The 17,731-nt window shown below is 52.4% G+C and overlaps 2 protein-coding genes across 2 annotated transcripts; one reads left to right on the top strand and one right to left on the bottom strand.

Annotated features, from left to right (window-relative positions):
- Positions 1-3,392: 3,392 nt before the first annotated feature.
- Positions 3,393-3,878, top strand: AYL99_11864 (hypothetical protein; the record flags this gene model as incomplete). Its single annotated transcript, XM_018843368.1, has 1 exon — positions 3,393-3,878. The coding sequence occupies one exon, from the start codon at positions 3,393-3,395 to the stop codon at positions 3,876-3,878; it is 486 nt and encodes a 161-aa protein (XP_018687351.1).
- Positions 3,879-11,729: 7,851 nt separating this feature from the next.
- On the bottom strand, positions 11,730-12,664 carry AYL99_11863 (hypothetical protein; the record flags this gene model as incomplete). Its single annotated transcript, XM_018843367.1, has 2 exons — positions 11,730-11,794; positions 12,259-12,664. The coding sequence occupies 2 exons, from the start codon at positions 12,662-12,664 to the stop codon at positions 11,730-11,732; spliced, it is 471 nt and encodes a 156-aa protein (XP_018687350.1).
- Positions 12,665-17,731: the final 5,067 nt, after the last annotated feature.

Genomic DNA, 17,731 nt, shown 5'->3' with positions numbered 1-17,731 from the left:
CTGCACGCCGCAGCGCTGGGGAGATGTCGTGGAATGCGTCGATGGAACTCTCGCATGTCGTTGGACGATCACGTGATCGGCGGCACTTCGGAACGTATACGGGGAAGCTCTTCTTTGAGATTCTGTCAGCAAATAAGGGCAAAGATCCATGGACTGCGCTGCGAATGCATCTTGTGACACTGGAATAGGATCCTCAGGCGCCCGACCTGACTCCAGACATTTTTCACCTTGTACTCTTCCACCCACAGCAAACGAGGTCGTCCTGGATTCCGCTGCCACTCGTAGATTGTATTGCAGTCAACCATCTTGGAGTTGATCATCTTTATGGCTTTTTGATGTTGACTCTGATATGATTGCCATGGGTGCCAAGTATACACAGAGAAACGGTGCTTTGTCCCCTTAGATCGGGAGGAGACCCGATTCTGCCGAGCTGGACGTAATCACCCAGACCTGTCTCGAGACGGTGAGGAGCACCTACTCAACCATCATTTCTCAAGAAAGTGTTACCGCCGTCCAAACGTCGCTATTGATAGGTAGCGTATTCATCTACCACGGAGCACTTGATCTTTCGTTTCGGTCCTGGGCGTAGGCGCCAAACTGGCTCAGCAACTCAATATGCATCGAGAGGTCCACTTTGACACGACCAATTCCAACCCGTTTGATTGGGATCGAGACGAAAACATCCGGAAAATGACGTGGTGGGCGCTGAGTGCTTATGATAGCTCTGCTGCAATGGTTCACGGCCGCTTTGTGGGATAGATGCAACAGACTGCGATGTCCGAAGTGAACCTGAGCAGAGACCAGCGTCTGGGAGAGGAAGGGTGTTTCGTTTGGCCTTACCCGTAATAAGCCACCCTTCCACCGATATACCGTGAGACTTGTCGTTGCTTAACTGCCGTAACGCAAAAACTTGGTTATCGGACAGTCATTCCATGTCCACAACCGTGGAAAACATTCCCTTTCATCACGTCTTCATGCATGTGTCGGACATCTCATTTCGAGTCCAGACGAGCTGAAGCGAGTAAGCCAGGTACCGCCTTCAGGCTTTCGGCGTGATCAGGTCGTGGAGCTGCCTATCGCTCTCGGTTGGCAGTTCTCGAAGACACGGTTGAATCCAGATATATTTGCAAGAGGGATGTGAGGCCAGTATTGGTGGAAGAGATGATGGGGAGTGCCGATAAACAACAAAACGAGCTTGTGCAAGGTCCTGACGGAGTATCAAAATGGAATCCTTGTCGAAAGTCAAGATAGGACGCGGAAGGATGAGTCGATAAGACGAAGACCACAAGCAATGACCACACAAATGAGACAGAATATAGAATTAAGATCAGCAACTGAGGGAGACGGATAGACAGATCTGAGATACACTGTACGCAGGACGTGGGACGTCGGACAGGGTGTCACATAGCGTAGATTCTGCCATCATCTTCTCGTCTATGGATAACAATGTGTCCTTGATCACGTAGAGTGCAACGAGTAAGCCCCAAAGAAAGACTGTCCACAGACGATGGAATCCAACAATTGAAGCACATATGCTGTTTGAGAACGAGACAAGCGAGAAAAGGGAGCCATCTAGTGGCTGTCATCAACAGTTCTCAGCTCAGAAAAGAGACGCCTTCTACCCACAACGAAAGGGTACCGAAAGAACCAACAACGGGTTCGGGGCTTCCAAAAAAGCAAGACATCACAAGGGGAAAAGGGAGCAAGTTGTTGGTGTTGTGTAAATAGAGAGAGAGGAAAAGGCGAAGAAAAAGTTTGTTGTGTTTGGCATGTGAGACTGAGACTCAGACAGAGACGGAGCCACAAGCGCCGATGTCACCTTGAGTTCCCGATTCCGGCCTTGTAACTGCGACTGCGACTGCGGCTGCAACTTTCACCTCCAGACACAGACACACAGACACACAGACACTGCCTTCTGCTCGCCTCAGCTGGTGACGCCTCTCACTATTATTTTTGGCCAGTCTTTTATCAGCCTTGAATCACCCACCATTAGCCCCTTCTAGGCTCAGTGTCAGTGGTCCGGCGCCATTGTGCTCGACCAACTGCCGCGTCGGTGGTTGTGTCCTACCATGCCCCAGTGCGCACCTACACGTACAGGCTCTCGCTGAATGATGTGCCATCCATGATTCCGCGATGCTCATCCCCGAAATACAAAATTTCGACACGTGCCCAGAGCGATTCCATCTTCCTGATTCCCTTCCACTCGATCAGAGAGACCGTGGAGGCTACAGGTCTGCATGAATACACCGGCCTGACAGGGAAATATCTTGCGCAGGTATCTCTGCTGAACGGATTGACAGGGACGCGGAAGGACGATCGAACCAGCTTTCTGCCATCCTGGCCCGGCTCTCGTACCTTCTCCACCAAATCATTGTTGGAGCATTGCCCTCGAATACCTTCCGATGTCCCAGGCCCAGGTGCACAGCAAGACGAGCCAAATCTGAAAAACCCATACAGTCTCACGCATCCCTCCGGGCGAAAATGGTGCTCTCGACGGTTATTGTCCTCATAACAAGCCCGGCCATACTGGCAACAACGGAAGCAATACGGCAGGGGCAGGCAAGGAACAGGCGAGAAGAACACCGTGCTCGACGATGCAATCTGGTCGCGACATGCGTGAAGGCGCCGGGAAAGGACTGGCACGGCTTGATACTGTTCTGAGGAATCGGACTATCGTGCTTACTTCCTGGCAAGTGAGCTGGAAGCTGCCATCGCCGGTGAAGAGGATGGTCCGACGGTTACCACCCAGCTCTTTGGTGGCCAATGCTGGACTCTGGCACGCACCGGTCGCATATCCAATGCTTCCCGATAGGATCGGGCTGATGTTGATCACAGTTTTGGGGAATCTTGTCTCAAATACGCTATAGTTTGGCGTCCTGTCTCAGTGAGCACAATGTCACCATCTCGCAGTCACTGTCCCAATCGCGGCCAAAGCCAACGGCGGGTGATGGTAGAGTCGTTGGCATTATCGTCTTTGGGATCCCTTTTTGATGCGGAAGCGCAGCGCCGTCTCGTGGTGTTTCTCCTTGCGTGCTCCGTGTTGCTGTTGCTGTTGCTGTTGCTGTTGCTGTTGCTGTTGCTGGTGCTACTGTTGCTGGTGCTACTGTTGCTGGTGCTATTACTGCTATTGCTGCTGCCGCTGCTGCTGCTCCTGCTGCTCCGTGTTGCTGCTCCGTTTTGCTGCTCCGTGTTGCTGCTGCTACTGCCCCGGGGTACCGCGTACAACGGGCATTGTGACCAGGTTTGTCAGCAGGAACTGCCGGATTGCCAGCTCCGGCTCATACTTCGAGAGGCTCTTGTCCGCGTCGCTCCGCCGGTTGCAGCGGCCTCATCTCGTCAATCTCCTTTATCGCCTCTAGGTACGTGCTAAAGTCGCCCTTTAGCGCGGCGTTATGGCGACCTTCGCGCCCACGGAGTGCCCGATCAGTGTCGGTGAGGTCATCTTTACCACTCTCAGCGGCATGCTCCCTTTCGGCAAATACAACGTGAGAATACTCAGCATGGTGCCATGGCCGTACATTCAGCAGTTGTACACAGCGCGACTTGAATACTTGGAGTATGCCAGACAGGCACTGGCGAAACGTTATCAGGATAACCGTTGCCGAATGCCACTTGGTGGCAAGCAGAGTCAAGACATCATGCAGCGCTTCATCGAGGCACAGCACCCAAAACCTGGCGGACGAATGGACGTTCCAGAGCTCAGAGCTCAGGCCTCTTCGTTGATGGTTGCTGGGGCCAGCACAGGGAGCATTACCATGAACTGGATGACTTATTATTTCAGCAAGAACCCATCGGTGAAGAATCGCATCATTCATCAGCTCGACGAGATGTTCCCGGACAACTTGGACGCCGGGACTCCTCTCCCTTCTCGATGTTGAACAAACTGAGCCCCCTCGAACCCACCGAGATCGAATGCTTGCGGATGCATCCACCCATCGGCTGCGCAATGACACGCATGACTCCCGCCCCAAAGAGCCGTCATTTGCGGCGTTTACGTACCGGGCAACGTCGACGTCGGCGGGACATTTTCAAGAATTTCTCCAGTTATGCCAGAGACTTCTGTGAAGTAATTCCCGATGGCTAGCGCCGGCTTGACGTACCTGTCCACCACAGTTCGGCCGACCCAGCCAAGGACAGAGACGCGCGCAAGGGAATGCTTTCCATCGCTTGTCAGAACCATCTCGCAATCCAAAGCATATGGTTTCAGACCCTGCGTCAGAGAATCGTTCGCCTTTGCAGGAGGAGAAGACATGACCTGCGACCTGAATATCGAGATATCGGCGTCTATCTAGTTAGATGGAGTAGACTGGCCGGTTCTTCCTCTTCGCTCCTTCTCTCGCTGTGCATCTTTCGGATCCGTGAACGCTGCGGGGTGGATCGGATGGGAAATCTTTAATCTGCTTCTTGAAGTTCATTGAGTGAATGGATGAAGTCTACTATGGGAGTGCGGGACCTGTGAAATGACTTATCATTCTTACTTTTCTGGGCTTACCACTTGGGAGTTTCCGAAATGGCGCAATGAGCATGCCCTATAGTGGAGAGTCTCCGTCCCTCGTCAAGGCGACTCTTTATCGAGTATCATGAGCAAAGGGTCTCAAAGTCCCAGAGATGAATCGTCCCACGAGTGTTCCCAGAGCCCAGGGTTCGACCATCTGGACTTGCAGCAAGCGAATATGCATCACCATTCACCTTCACGAGCTCGTTCTGCGTGCCGTCTTGAACTTGTGTTGAGTTGGGCACATGTCCATTTTCACGCCTCCTCTTGGCCGGTCGAGTGATGGGGAATTCACCGGACTGACTCCCGTGCAGATGTGTATTTCTTCGGCGCCCTCAAAGCGGTCTTGCTCGATGAGGACCGTGTTTGCATCGTGTCTTCTCTTCCAGCTTCCGCCTCTTCCCCCTCTCTGAGCCGACCTCTTCGCTCTCCGTCGGTCTCTCACGACCCACCTCTGAACTTCTGAGTCTTGTTAGCAGCGGCGCTCTAAAGAGCCTCCTCATCCTCCATATCATGGCGGTGGAGACGGAGACGTTGATCAATGAGATCGAATACTGATGGTACTATTCACACGAGGCGGAGGTAGGTCGCGGGATCACCAGGGTCGCGTCGGATCTCCAGTACTCGACAAAAGAAATGGATTTTCACACAATTCAGAAGTACAACAACGCACAAAGCAAGAAGCGGCCACGGACAGAGTATGTCAAGGCGAGGGAGAGCAGTCGGTGGGGATCTCCTCGTTGACCCGCACGGTCTGAGCATGCTGGCGTAGGTTGTCCAAGCGCGAGAATCTGCGGTCGCAGTGAGGGTTTTGTGTTCCTGGTGCGGTGAAATGTATCCGTCATCAAGATACCGGGCCAAGAGCATGGCAATGTCTACCGCCTCAAACTGGCTGTGGAGCTGACCCATCGCCTTCTGCACACCTTTCATCATCGGAGATATCGACTTCCTCTACGGCTACGTCTTCGCTGGCTGCAACCTGGTCGCCATCCCCCTGGTGTACTTCTTTGTTGTTGAAGGCCAGGGCCGAACACCGGAAGAGATTGATACCAAGTATATTCCCGGTGGAAAGCCATGGAAGAGCAGCGACGAGGCAAAATAAGAGAAAGAGGCCGAAAAGGAGGCTGAGCACTATGCGTACAACTGCCGCGTGCCAACCACGTGGTATCTAGGTCAGCTCGAGACAATACACCTTCTAGGTCCATGACGAGATTGACATAAACGGCGCACACAAGTACTCCGCCCGGTGCTGTCCATATCCCGAACGAGTTCTCGGAAGTTTACATCCTTCCGGTTCCTTCTCAGGATGATTTTCTGCACGACCAGGCGCAGAAGGACGTCTACAAGCGCAATGGGACACCATGATAACCATGATTTGTGCACAAGACATGCAGCTTTCGAGGCCATTTCAACCTGTCATCATCTCTCCACGCGCTGAGCGAGGGTCACCAGGGGGAGAGTAGGCGGTTGATAGAATAGATCCACTAGCGCCGACCATCTGGACGTCTTCACGCCAACATGCTTCCTCAAGTGCAACCCAATCTTTGTTTGGACGCTTTTCGCTCGCCTGCTTCTCGTCGATGCCAAGAACGCCCATGTAAGGATCCACACCATGCTGAAGCAAGATCTTCGTGATTTCCAGGTCCGAATTTCCGGATGAAGCCATAATCCATGATACTGAGGCTGAAAAGCTCCTCCGGCGCCAAATGGCATAGACATCGGCCCCTTGCTCAAGTAACAATTCGACAATGCTCGTATGCTTGATTGCAACCACCAGATACAGGGCAGTCAGGCCGCCAGCGGCGAAGAGCCAGCTTCACACTTCCCGTTTGGAGACACGCCGTTTCTCAGCAGGCCAAAAGACCGCTCGTAGTCATGGTGTCTGACAAATCCTTGAAGAATTGTCGTTGCACGGTTTGAAGTCGAGGAAGAGTCGAGTTTAGCACCGGCGCTGCGCAAGATGTCGAAGATGGCACCGAACCCACGTTCAGCAGGCCGTTGAAGTGCGGTAGCGCCCCATCTCCCAGACGAGCACCGATCCAAGTCTGCTCCAGCAGAGATCATCCGCTGCACCAGAGTCTCACTCCCTGAACACACTGCTCCTTAGAGGGGTGACAACCCTGCGAGCAGATTTTTCCTTGAGGAGGGTGATGCAACGACGATGGCGGAGATTGAGGCAGGGACGGACGACGAGGATAAAGACACAGACCTGAGTGGCTTTATTGTTGACACGACGCGGAACTAGGCTCCCATGAGTCTTCAGCGTCAATTTCGGCCGATGATGATTTTACAAGGCCGACAATAAAAGTTTCCAAAACGTCCGCGAAGAAGGCTGCACCGTGGATCGCCAACTCGATGGCGCCTTACCTTTGGTGATCATCAAGGCTCGGGCAAGGAGAACGATCCGGCAGAGACGCTATCAAATGCACTGCGAGATATTTCTCTGGGGGATAAGAACCTCAAAATGAAGAAGGAGGAGGTTGAAGTGATTGACCTTACCTTCCTCCCCAGAGCCCAAAACTAACACCGGACCCGATATACTCTCATCTCGACCTGGATTGCGCTGAGAACGTTGCCCCGGACATTCGATTCAGGATGCTGGTCAGAAAAGGGAGAGGATCCAGATGAAATGGCTGCTTGGGAAAGGGCTTCTGAATTCGTCCTACCATACTTGACTCATCCAGGCGCGGATTACGGGTAAGTCTGCATAGTCCTCATGGTGTCGTGTCTCTGCCCCTCGCTTAGACGCTGCCGAACAGTGTGAAAGATTCTGTTCAATACTTAATTGATTGCATCCATGTTCTGCCATCGAGGTCTTTCACTGTGGCAGCCCGAAGCTGCAACAAATGGGCCGTGGGAAGAGTAGTACTCTGTGGTGATGCAGCCCATGTCATGCCTCCGTGTACGCAGAAGAGCGGAGGACTGGATTCTTATGGGGGCTTACTCTGACTTTTGGGCCGAGTTGGAGAATGGTGTTTGCGGCTCCCATGGCTGGCGACCGATAGAACGATCAAGGAGGTATTGAGGGATGTGCCCGCCTCAGCTAGAGCATTGTATGTGGATAACGAGTGTTGAAGAATGAAACGCAGCCTGTTCGTGCAGCCCGGACGGCGACGACTCTATTGAACCCAGATGACTATTTGTGAACTATTATTTCACATATAAGTTGCCGGATTGGCGAGAGACGGCCGTGCAACTCCACGACTGTTGCCCCCAAACAAGATGGGTTGACTGCGCCCCGGACACATCTTCCAGCTTTGTTTCTTTTGTTTCAGAACCGTTGATCAACGTCCGACCCGTGATTGAGTTGGACCACTGTGCGCACGACGGCGATTTCTTGCCTACATGACATTTCTGCCCTCGCAAGAGCGTTGATCATGCCTCCTGCAGGCACTATTGCTCTGAACAACTTCCTGAATTCAGCATCGAGAGACCGCGCCGAGGAGATGACCGACGAGTTTAAGACGAGGAGCAAGTACACAGAAACAAGACGAAGCACGTATCCGTAACGCAGAACGTAGGCGTGCCCCCCCTTCGGTCAACGACCACAGCCACCCGAGGCCATCGATCTCTCGAACACAGACGAGTCAGAGTCCGATACGAATGATTTGATTGCCGATGTGTCGATCGACACGAGTGCTTTCGTTTCCCGATCCGCATCCTCCTTGTCTGCGAGCCCAGAAGTCGAATTCGTGGAAGAGAGACGTGATTCCCCACGTTCAGCATCATAATGACCTGCACAGAGCGTCTCGTACCGCTTGACCCCTTCCAGTTCTCACAGTGCCAGAACCCAGGTGGGTTACTCAGAATTGCTGAGAAGGGGGACACAATTCATTTTTGAGAACATGCACCATCTTGTCCCACATCAGCATTCGAGACAGCAGACATCTAGCAAGAGCAAAGCACTGCACAGCGCTGCACAGCAAAGCAACCTTTGTGCTGAATGTTGCAATACCTTTGACGCAATACGACGAGGTATTCTCGGTTAGGATATCTGGTGACCGAATCAGGACTCCTACCGATCAGCGACAATTAGTGCAAAGAATGTACAAGGTCATGCAAAAGGGATTGGGCGACAGAGTGACTTTAATCGGGATAATCGGATTCGACGACGGCTACCACGCGCTCTTGGGTCGACGTGCGCGCAGCTTTGGAAAACGGTTCCAAGATTGCAGGTCGTCCAATCCCCGAATCACTCAGATGTCGAGATACTACGACAACATGTGAGGGCAACTCTGCCACAAAGCTACTATATGATGAATACCCCAAGCTCATGTGAGACGTCCTACAGGAACGAAGAGCCAATATCACTCAATCTACTGGCCTGGAGACAATACCATCGCATCTTTGAAGAAACCAAAAACCCGTCACACTCCTACTCTTTCCCAGCGTATGGAGGCCCTGGACTTACTGGACCAAGTCTCTAACAGAACTCGGCACACTGGCCCATGAGGACGCCCATGTCTACGGCGAGGGGCACGGCATCCCAACCAAACCCACTTCTGCAAGGCCCAGCAAGACATCAACGCCACACTGAGATAGTACCGGGATTTCAGCTGCGAAGCCGACCTGTACGAGCACCACGGGCTGTTCGACCGCAACTCGGTGCTGGCACACGCACGCTCCTCAGCGAGGCCGACCAAGCCCAGATCAAGCAGCGACACTACGGGATCGCGCACTGCCCGGCGACCCAACACACATCACATCGTGGAGCTCCTGGTCAGTACCGATGGCTTGTGTCAAGGGCATTCGGATCATACCCCTGTCCACGTTAGTTTGTTTTTTTCCTCTCTTGTATGTATGCATCTGCGTCCGCAGATGGGACGCCACGAGTGTCAGCCATTGGTTCTGGAACAAGGGGCATTGGCGTTCGGGCATGGAGGTCGACCATGTGGCTGACGAGAGGCACTGGCTGGTTGGGTCGAAGTGACGATGAGGCGAGAGGTATGAAATCAAGAATACGATCTTGGGCTGTTCAGCAAGCAGGACATGGATACCGATGATGGTGGAGTGCGAGCAAATGGCTGAATAGCTGGTAATATGGGTCGAATAAAAGGATTCAATCGCTGAGAGCTAAAAAGGATTCATTCTAACAGGGGAAAAATAAAGAAACTACGGGATTTTGACACAGTGAGTCAGCTCGACTTAAGCTTGGGCCAGGATAAAGGCGAGGATTTGATCGACACCTTCTAATTGATAGCGAGTTGAGGTGAGCTAGCACACGCGGCTCGTTCAGAAAGCATACATTCCTCACAAGAACGAATCACCTCAGATGGCTCGCATACACACATACATAGATCTCTCTCACAGAGCTGGTTCGGGACAAACTGTGATTTGAACCATAAAGTAACCTGCCCTGATGATATACGTGCTGGAGCCAGGATACATATATATCATATCTCCTACGATATCCCTCTTCTTCACCACGAGATTGACTGACGGTGTCATGTGTGTGTGTGTGTCTGTGTGTTTGACCTGTCCTGTTCTCTATTATCGTTGCTGTTTCTGTCGTTGGGAAGTACTGAGTGGTGGTGTACAGTAAGTACATTCCCCGTGTGACCTGTCGTCCTGGACCTGGCTTGAGTAATTTGACTGATTGACTGATTTGTTGCTGGGTATTCTCTCCTACATTGAGCACGTTACATGACATGACATGGAGGGATGGATGGATGAATAGATGAATCTAGACAAGTCTATCGAATCTAGCCTCTATAAGTTCAGGACAACACTCCTTGTCGTGTCCAGTCCAGTCCAGCACAGCACAGCTATGATTCGCACAACACACTGTGGCAAGTGGCGAATACTGTACCTACACCATCGTAGAGAGACGTAGGAGGGAGGATATGGTGGAAGAGAGCACTCCCGGGAGCAACGATTCTGAGAGGTGGAATAGTGACTAAAAAAGGTTCTAGCGACGTGCGAGCAGGTTATGCGTTAGTATCCGCGCATGTACGTACATGTTTTTTCTTTTTTGACTTCCGTTATCCCATCCCAGAAGCAGCTTACAAGAGGTGAAAAAACCAAACACTAACATTGCCGTGCCCACACACATGCTCGTCACGCCAATCTTCGTGCCCGTCCTCGTCAGTTCCGTGAAGAGGGTGCTCTTGTCTGAGACCATAGTGTGGTGACATCAAGTTCCTCACTCGACCGGGCTTGCCGACAGCATGACATGCAGCATCCCAGCCGCACCCTGGTTACAGGATTCCGCAGAATACCACAAGCCTCTTACACAGCGTCTGTCGAAGTCCACCGTGCACCATTACCCCGGTTCCCATCAGAAGAAACATAGACGGCCATGGAGGGATAGGACAGGCTTGACAGCGGCTGATATTTCTGTGGTTCGGGAAAGATGGCATCAAACACATCCATGTGACGTGCAATGAAATGTGGATTTTCTCTTCCTTTCTTCCATTCGGCGGCGACGATCCTAGGGAAGCAGCTGGGTAATCGAAGAGCCACAGAACTTCAGCATACCAATGTCAAATCGGCCTGGGGGTAGTGGGCGTGCGAGATTCCCATGAACGAGTGGCGGCTGGAACATTTTCGGGTTCAGCCTCGGAGCCGCTCCAGGCGCTGGGCTTGGCCTGCGTTCTTGAGATGATGAGTCTTGATCAGAGAAAATTATTCATTACGGTGTCCGGCTGGGGTGGCAGCGTCAATGTCGCCGCAGTGGTCGACGACCAGCTGGGCCTTTGGTGGAAAGTGCTCCAGAAGCCGGACCACGACAGGTGGGATGAATGGGAGTTCAGTGGTGCCGAATCCAAGAGCAAACGCGAAGAACTCGTGCTCGGGGATTCCCTACTGGCTTCTGAAAGGCCTTCTCTCCAAAGAGCGTCTCAAGGTATGCCCGCTGAACGGAGATATCGCCGCATGCCCTTACCTCGGACTTCGTCGAGACGGAAAAGCCCAGCTTCACCCTGACGACTCTCTGTTCCCCCATGATATACCGACCGGTGATTCAACAAGTCAAGCCATTGGACGCCCATGGGGCCACGAGCAGTCGCTGCCCTTTTGAAAACGAGAGTCCACGGCCATACGCAGAAGCTGTGCCACGTCGGCGAGTTCCTGGTCACCCCATGGGATCCAATCAAGCCAAGGACGATGGCAATTTTCCAACGACGTTGCCGAAAGCATTTTATCGTTCCAAGGCAGTGTCTACTTAGTGCTGCTGCCTCCGTGCCACCACTCCGACGGTCACGCTGTCCAGATCGGAGGTCAAATCTGTGTCACCTTAGGTCCTGGCCTCATCAAAAGCCGCGAAGACGACATTCGCGGGCACACTTTCTTCGGCAACTACTAGCGTGTAGCAATGAGCCTATGGTGACTACCTCTGGATAAGAAGGGACGTTTCAGATGTGGTGGGATACTCCGGAACGCTCGGACGGGCCTAGCTTGTCGATCTCTGAAGCTTAATATTAGCGTCACGGAAAAAGTGCGGATAGGGACGAAGATAAGGTGCTTTGCCTGAATAGCGGAGCGGGACAAGAAGCTCTTCTTCCGTTCGCATTGGTATCACCGGTGACGAATTGCATTAACTGGAAGCACACAAGCTCTTCGACCGTTGAGCGGGTTTTGACCTGGCTTTATTAAGATGACTATTAGAGCCCGGATCGAGTCCCTCGGGAGAATGGAACACGATCAGATCTGTCAAGTGGACAAACACGTTGACGGTCGACGATCGACACAAAGAGATAAAGGTGTAGTACTATATGGTCCAGGGAAGAATATGAACAGAAAACGACCAAAGTCAACGCACTGACCATATCTCTCCTCGACATGGTGTTTCCTGCCGACGCCTTGATTAATCCGAATTCGAGCACAGCCGGACACCACATCCTTGTCTCCAAGGATGAGATGCGTGAACAGATCATTCGGGTTCCGTTCCTCGCTGCCTTTTCTCGTCGTATCGATATTTCGAGATACGTCGACACTCGCAGTGTGCTTCTTTACATCTGCATCCCCGAATGGCAGCAGATAGGCAATGGGAGAAATCCACGAGACGGAGGAGAGGATGTGCATCATCTTGATACCACACCGTCTCGGACCATCTGCCAGAATTTTGTCACTACCTCTCTTGAGAGCTTCGACAGCCCATGCAGGCGGAGATTGTCCCTCAAAGTACTTTGCAAAGAACTGCTGGCAGCATGAAGGATACTGGTCATCCATGATAGCCGTCCTGATCCGTCGCATAAGTGAAAGCAAGTGGTGTGTTCTGCCCGGCGAACCCATTGGCCTTGCACAAGGTCGAAAATTACACTTGGACAGCCTCGTCCGCTGTCAGGCACGCACTCTGAGTATCGAGTCACCTTTCCTCCTCTTCACGATGCTGAAAACCTGTGCTGATCACAGTGATCACGAATGCGGTAGCTGGAAACATCTGCGGCGGCTGGATGAGAGCTGAAGGTGAAACAGATACTGGGGGCATTGCAGACACGGTGGCACAATCGATAACTACAGTCCGAAAGGGACAGTCCATGCTGCCGACTACGACTGATTCGAGATATATACCTTATCTCCTCCGGGGTCGAACTTGAAGACCTGAACGAAAAGCCTGCAAGGTCGTCGCCTGGTCTCTCTCCTCGGAGCAGCGGACCTCAACCCTTCGACCTCGAACACTTGACGCGATTCACGTCGTATGGCTTCTTGATGGCTCTGATCCATTTTGTTTGGTTTGGTCGACTCACGAAATGGTCCCCAATCAGTGCCAAAAGCGGCACTGTTCCTACACCGAAGAGAGTGGCAATGGATCAATTGGTCTTCGCTCCTGTTGGTCTTTGCTGTTTCTTCACATTCCGCCTCCTGCCGACTATCACCACCACCACCACCACCACCACGAAACCCATTCTCGGTGCGGACCCCGGAAGGTCCGGAAGTGCTTATAGCCGTAAGGTAAGGAGAATCGGTGTCCTCGAGCCGCCAATAGGCTTGGCACTGAAGTAAATACCGAACGTCCCATATTGCATATAGATCTTTTTCACTGGTCCTCCGAGGATATGATTTAGCATCTCTAGCTGTGGCTAGAGTATAAACCTATACGAGCTGGTGGTTGTTGAGTTGGATGGGGGTCGAGCTCCGATGTCCAAAATTGACACATAAATCCGGCCGTTTCCGGCGGTTTTCTCCCCGGGAATAGGTTCTTTTTAGGATTTTGAGCTATATAGGTTTGGAGGCTCTCTGGTTATTGCTCGGGAACTTTCCAGTAATGTGTTGGATGAGCTTTGGAACTGGTGTGGTGATATTTTAGCGTGTTGTCGAGCAAAAGTCGCCAGAAGGGGTTCGACAGAGGACGACCATTCCCGCCTGAAGAGGTTTCTGCGCGAAATAAACTGCCCCCGAGTCTCGGCCAGTGCCTAATATCCTCCGACAATATATTATATATCCTCTGGAACTGATATGGCGATACCCCAGCGTCGCGCCGACGACGAAAATCGCACTTTTCGTCGACAGAATCCGCTCTAGCGCGAGAACCACGCGTATTACACGGTTCCAAACCACAGCTCCGTACATTTCGCAAGCCGCCCTTGCTTCTGGACCTATTCTTAAGTGGTTTTGACCAGTTTTTGATTTTTCAAAATTTCCAAGTTTTGGCCCCGAATTTGTATGGGAGATCCGTTTTGAGGCTCGCATTCGCGCAATTCAAGCTGTGGAGTGTCCCAAATGGTATCGTTCGATACGTCTCCTCGAGCTCTCCGTTGGCAGCGTAGACCTATAGCACTCCTGGCCTGTGACGGCGAGAAAATTTAAGATATCCGCTCGGAATGTCGGCCGATATTTGCTTTTGGCCTCGTTTATAGTCATTCGAAGGCTTATATCGAAGATTTTTAGCTGCCGAGATCCAGAACGAGACGGTCTCGGAGCCCACAAAGTATGGTGTGGAAAGATAAAAGATTCGTGGCGTTGACAGGGGGTCGTCGACGTCAAGTTTGGACCGACGAACCTCCGCGGCGGCGGCGACGAGCGTTTGCCAAGGAATTGACAAGTATCTGAGCGTCATCCCGGGCTTGGTAGTTCGGGGACAGCCTCCATCAGCCTTAGACCGGCCAAAAATCGTAAGACTTCTCGAACCCCATCGTCGCAGCTAAAGTGCGTCTGCTCCACCGTTCTGCATCTCACGGCCCATAGGCTTCCCTAGAGTAAGGTTCGCGCTAGCCTTTTCTAGAAGTCTGTACAAGAATTCCTAGTACAGAGTTGTGGCTGTGCTAGCCAATCATCCAATCATTTCACCCGCAGGTCTTCTTGATTCACGCTAGCCTTTTCGAGAAGTCTGTACAAGAGTTCCTAGTACAGAGTTGTGGCTGTGCTAGCAAATCATCCAATCATTTCACCCGCAGGCCTTTTTGACCTACCTTACCTTCTTCCTCAACCACTCTCTTTCCTCTTCCATACTGATCAAAGGGGCCCCTTCTGTAGGCTCTCCAGCGCAACTTCTTGTACTTGCTGACAGCTTCCAGATTGATCCTCCTTCAGAGCCTCAAATTCAGACCGCGATATCAAGATCGAAGAGCCGAATCCATGTAAGCCATTGAGTAACCAAGGCCCCTGGAAGATCCGTCGCTGACCGATTCAGCTGTGCTGCAAGAGTCATCGCATCTGACTCCACCAAGAAGGTTACACCATAGGAGCTGGATGGGCTTGGCGTCGCCTAGCTCACGTTTGAAGACAGCCAGCGGAGGTGGAAGGAAAGAGGTTCTGACCAAATTCAAGGACGTTTATCTGCCCACCTCGAGAGCCAAAGATGTGTATTCATATTGTACGAGAGACTGATCTGAAGAGACAGAGAAGAAAGAGAGAAAGAAAGGAACGTGCTGGCGCCTATTGGTGTGGCGGGCACGTCTGTCAAGCTTCCTTCCGCCAACCCCTGTACTAGCAGGGCCTTGTACAGAGTTGTAGCCAGCCAATCATAGCATGGGACAGGTCTATCCAGATCTGTCCTGCACTGTCCTAGCTGTGGCCGCGACACCTACCTCAGTCTGACCAATTCAAGCGAGGATGAAGCACAGGGTCTGCAAGACGCAAAAGCCACGATCCGACTTGATCCCGAGGACGCACGAGGCCATGTTCGGAGTGGGATCACCGAACGACGCAAGAACAACAAGACCGGTGCAATACGATTTTTAAGCACGGTTTGAAGAATGTCCCCGGCTCAGACGCGAATCAGGCATTGCTCGCCAAGGAAATGGAGGAAGCGGCCAAGCAGATGAGGATCGACATCGTACACTCACAAGCAAGAGACTCATTTGACGTCCTGCCGTTCGAGATAATGTACCACTCGAACATATATTTGCTCCGCGTCTCCAGGTCATGGAACAAAATTGTGAGCAGTTCGCACCCGTTGGTCGATACCTTGGCTTTTCCTGCCCGAGCCCGATCAATCACTACGAGAATGCTCAGTGTTGCCCTCAAAAGGTGTCCGAAGACTGGCTGCCCCTGTGTCAATATGACCCGAGGGTCATCTTTATTGCTGCGGTGGTTTATCCGGACCAGGTGTTCCAGCTGATCACGGAGTTGGACGCGCAGCACACCGTGTCCGCAGGCGTGATCTTCGCATAGTGCGTGCGGTTGCGGATGACCTCGACCGCCCCGACAAGCCGATCTTTGATGAATTCCTCTCTTTCGGCGGGGAGGCTGGTGCTGATGTACCTTTCATAAGTCTCATCCGCTATCAACCTTGCGGATGGCGTGGCTAACTGATTCAGGGAGAAATCACCCTTTCGGCCTGACAGCCAAAGCATTCGCCGAGGACGAAAAGCAGCTTCACACGCCCTTGCCGGTGGCCTTCAGCATCACCCCCAACCGCCGATGCAACCGGATGACTTATTTGGCAGTACCAGCCCAAGTCGTCAACTGTGCCATGGAGACAGTCATGCCCGTCGTCACTCAGAGAGGAACAAAGAAGTTCAAAGACATCCAATCTCAGCGTGCAGAAAAGCATGGCGGAACGACACCTTACACGTATCGATCTCTGCTGCAAAAGTCAATGACAACAGAGCGTCCGATGTGATGGAATGATGGGCCCGTACGAACAGGCGTTCCCCAGGTTGAAGCGATGCCTGGCTGTTATGCACGGGACGTTGAGGCTGTCCTCGCCGCTCACGGTGGAGGAGGAATATGCCCAGGACCCCTGTTCTCCATCCGGCGCCAAGACGTTCACACACCCTTTGAACCCCTTGGGAGTAATGGTTTCGGTCTTAATGCCCGTCGAAGTTATGACGGAAGACGGCATGAAGTGTAAGGTGTTACCGGTTGTTGTGACGATTGATTCCCTCTCCGGATGATGAATCGTGTGTCCGGACGACGGGACATTTTTGGTCGAAGAGTATGCTCGGAGAATGTCGTGCACGTCGGTAAGGCGACGATCGCATTCTAGGACCGAAACATTGGAGAGAAAAGAGTGTACATCACGCTCTTTCAGGACAATCATTGTTGAAGACTTGAGAAGAGTGAAGCCGATTTACGAAATCGAGTAAGGGTGCATCGTCAGCTGGGTCAAAATTCCTCATACCTCCGATGTGCGTTCGTCGTGAGGCTGTAAACTGGGCACACGCCTCAGTCATCCGACACCCGATTTGACCTTTGCGCATCCTTACAACGACGACCTGATCTAGGAGGAAACTGTTGTTGTTCCCTCGTACCACTTCCAACATGCACCCTTTCTTGTCCCCTTTTCTCATCCTGGATATCTATCCACTGTCATCGTCCAATGCGAATACCCCAGCCAGTTTTCTTGTTTTGAAGCAAGATGCCCATGGTCCAAGCCAGGAGCCTGTTTCCGAGGGGCCGGATATATGTTGGTGCTGGTCCATTACAGCATAGGCGACTTGGCCTGCCTGGCCGGCTCCAGACTCGTGATCCTTTGGCGTTCATGGACCTCGATCACGATTTCGATGCGAGCACACCCTTCTGAACCAATCCCTTCTTTGAGGCAGCGCTCTCCACGGCCCTGGCGACCATGGCGTCGGTCTCTCTGAACACGCTCTCGCAATCTGTCACCAGAGAACGCCGGCGGTGTGCTGTTTCAGCAACTGCAGAAGACGCTGCTGCTTTTCAAAGCCGTCAATGACCTCGACATTCGGCACGATCCGTGTGTTAGCCCTCAATTCTCCCGCGCTACCACGCTTTGAGCTTGAATTGATGGAAATTGTAGTACAAAGGACTATCTGAAAAAGGTTGCTGGATCGACAGCGAGGATCACGTGGCGCAGGCACGCTAGTGCTAGCGCGTCCACGTGCTAAC

This window comes from Fonsecaea erecta (assembly GCF_001651985.1).
Source record: "Fonsecaea erecta strain CBS 125763 chromosome Unknown Scaff17, whole genome shotgun sequence".
In the NCBI taxonomy this organism is placed as follows: domain Eukaryota; kingdom Fungi; phylum Ascomycota; class Eurotiomycetes; order Chaetothyriales; family Herpotrichiellaceae; genus Fonsecaea; species Fonsecaea erecta.
The sequence above is the reverse complement of the archived record's forward strand: the minus strand, read 5'-3'. Positions and strand labels throughout refer to the sequence as shown.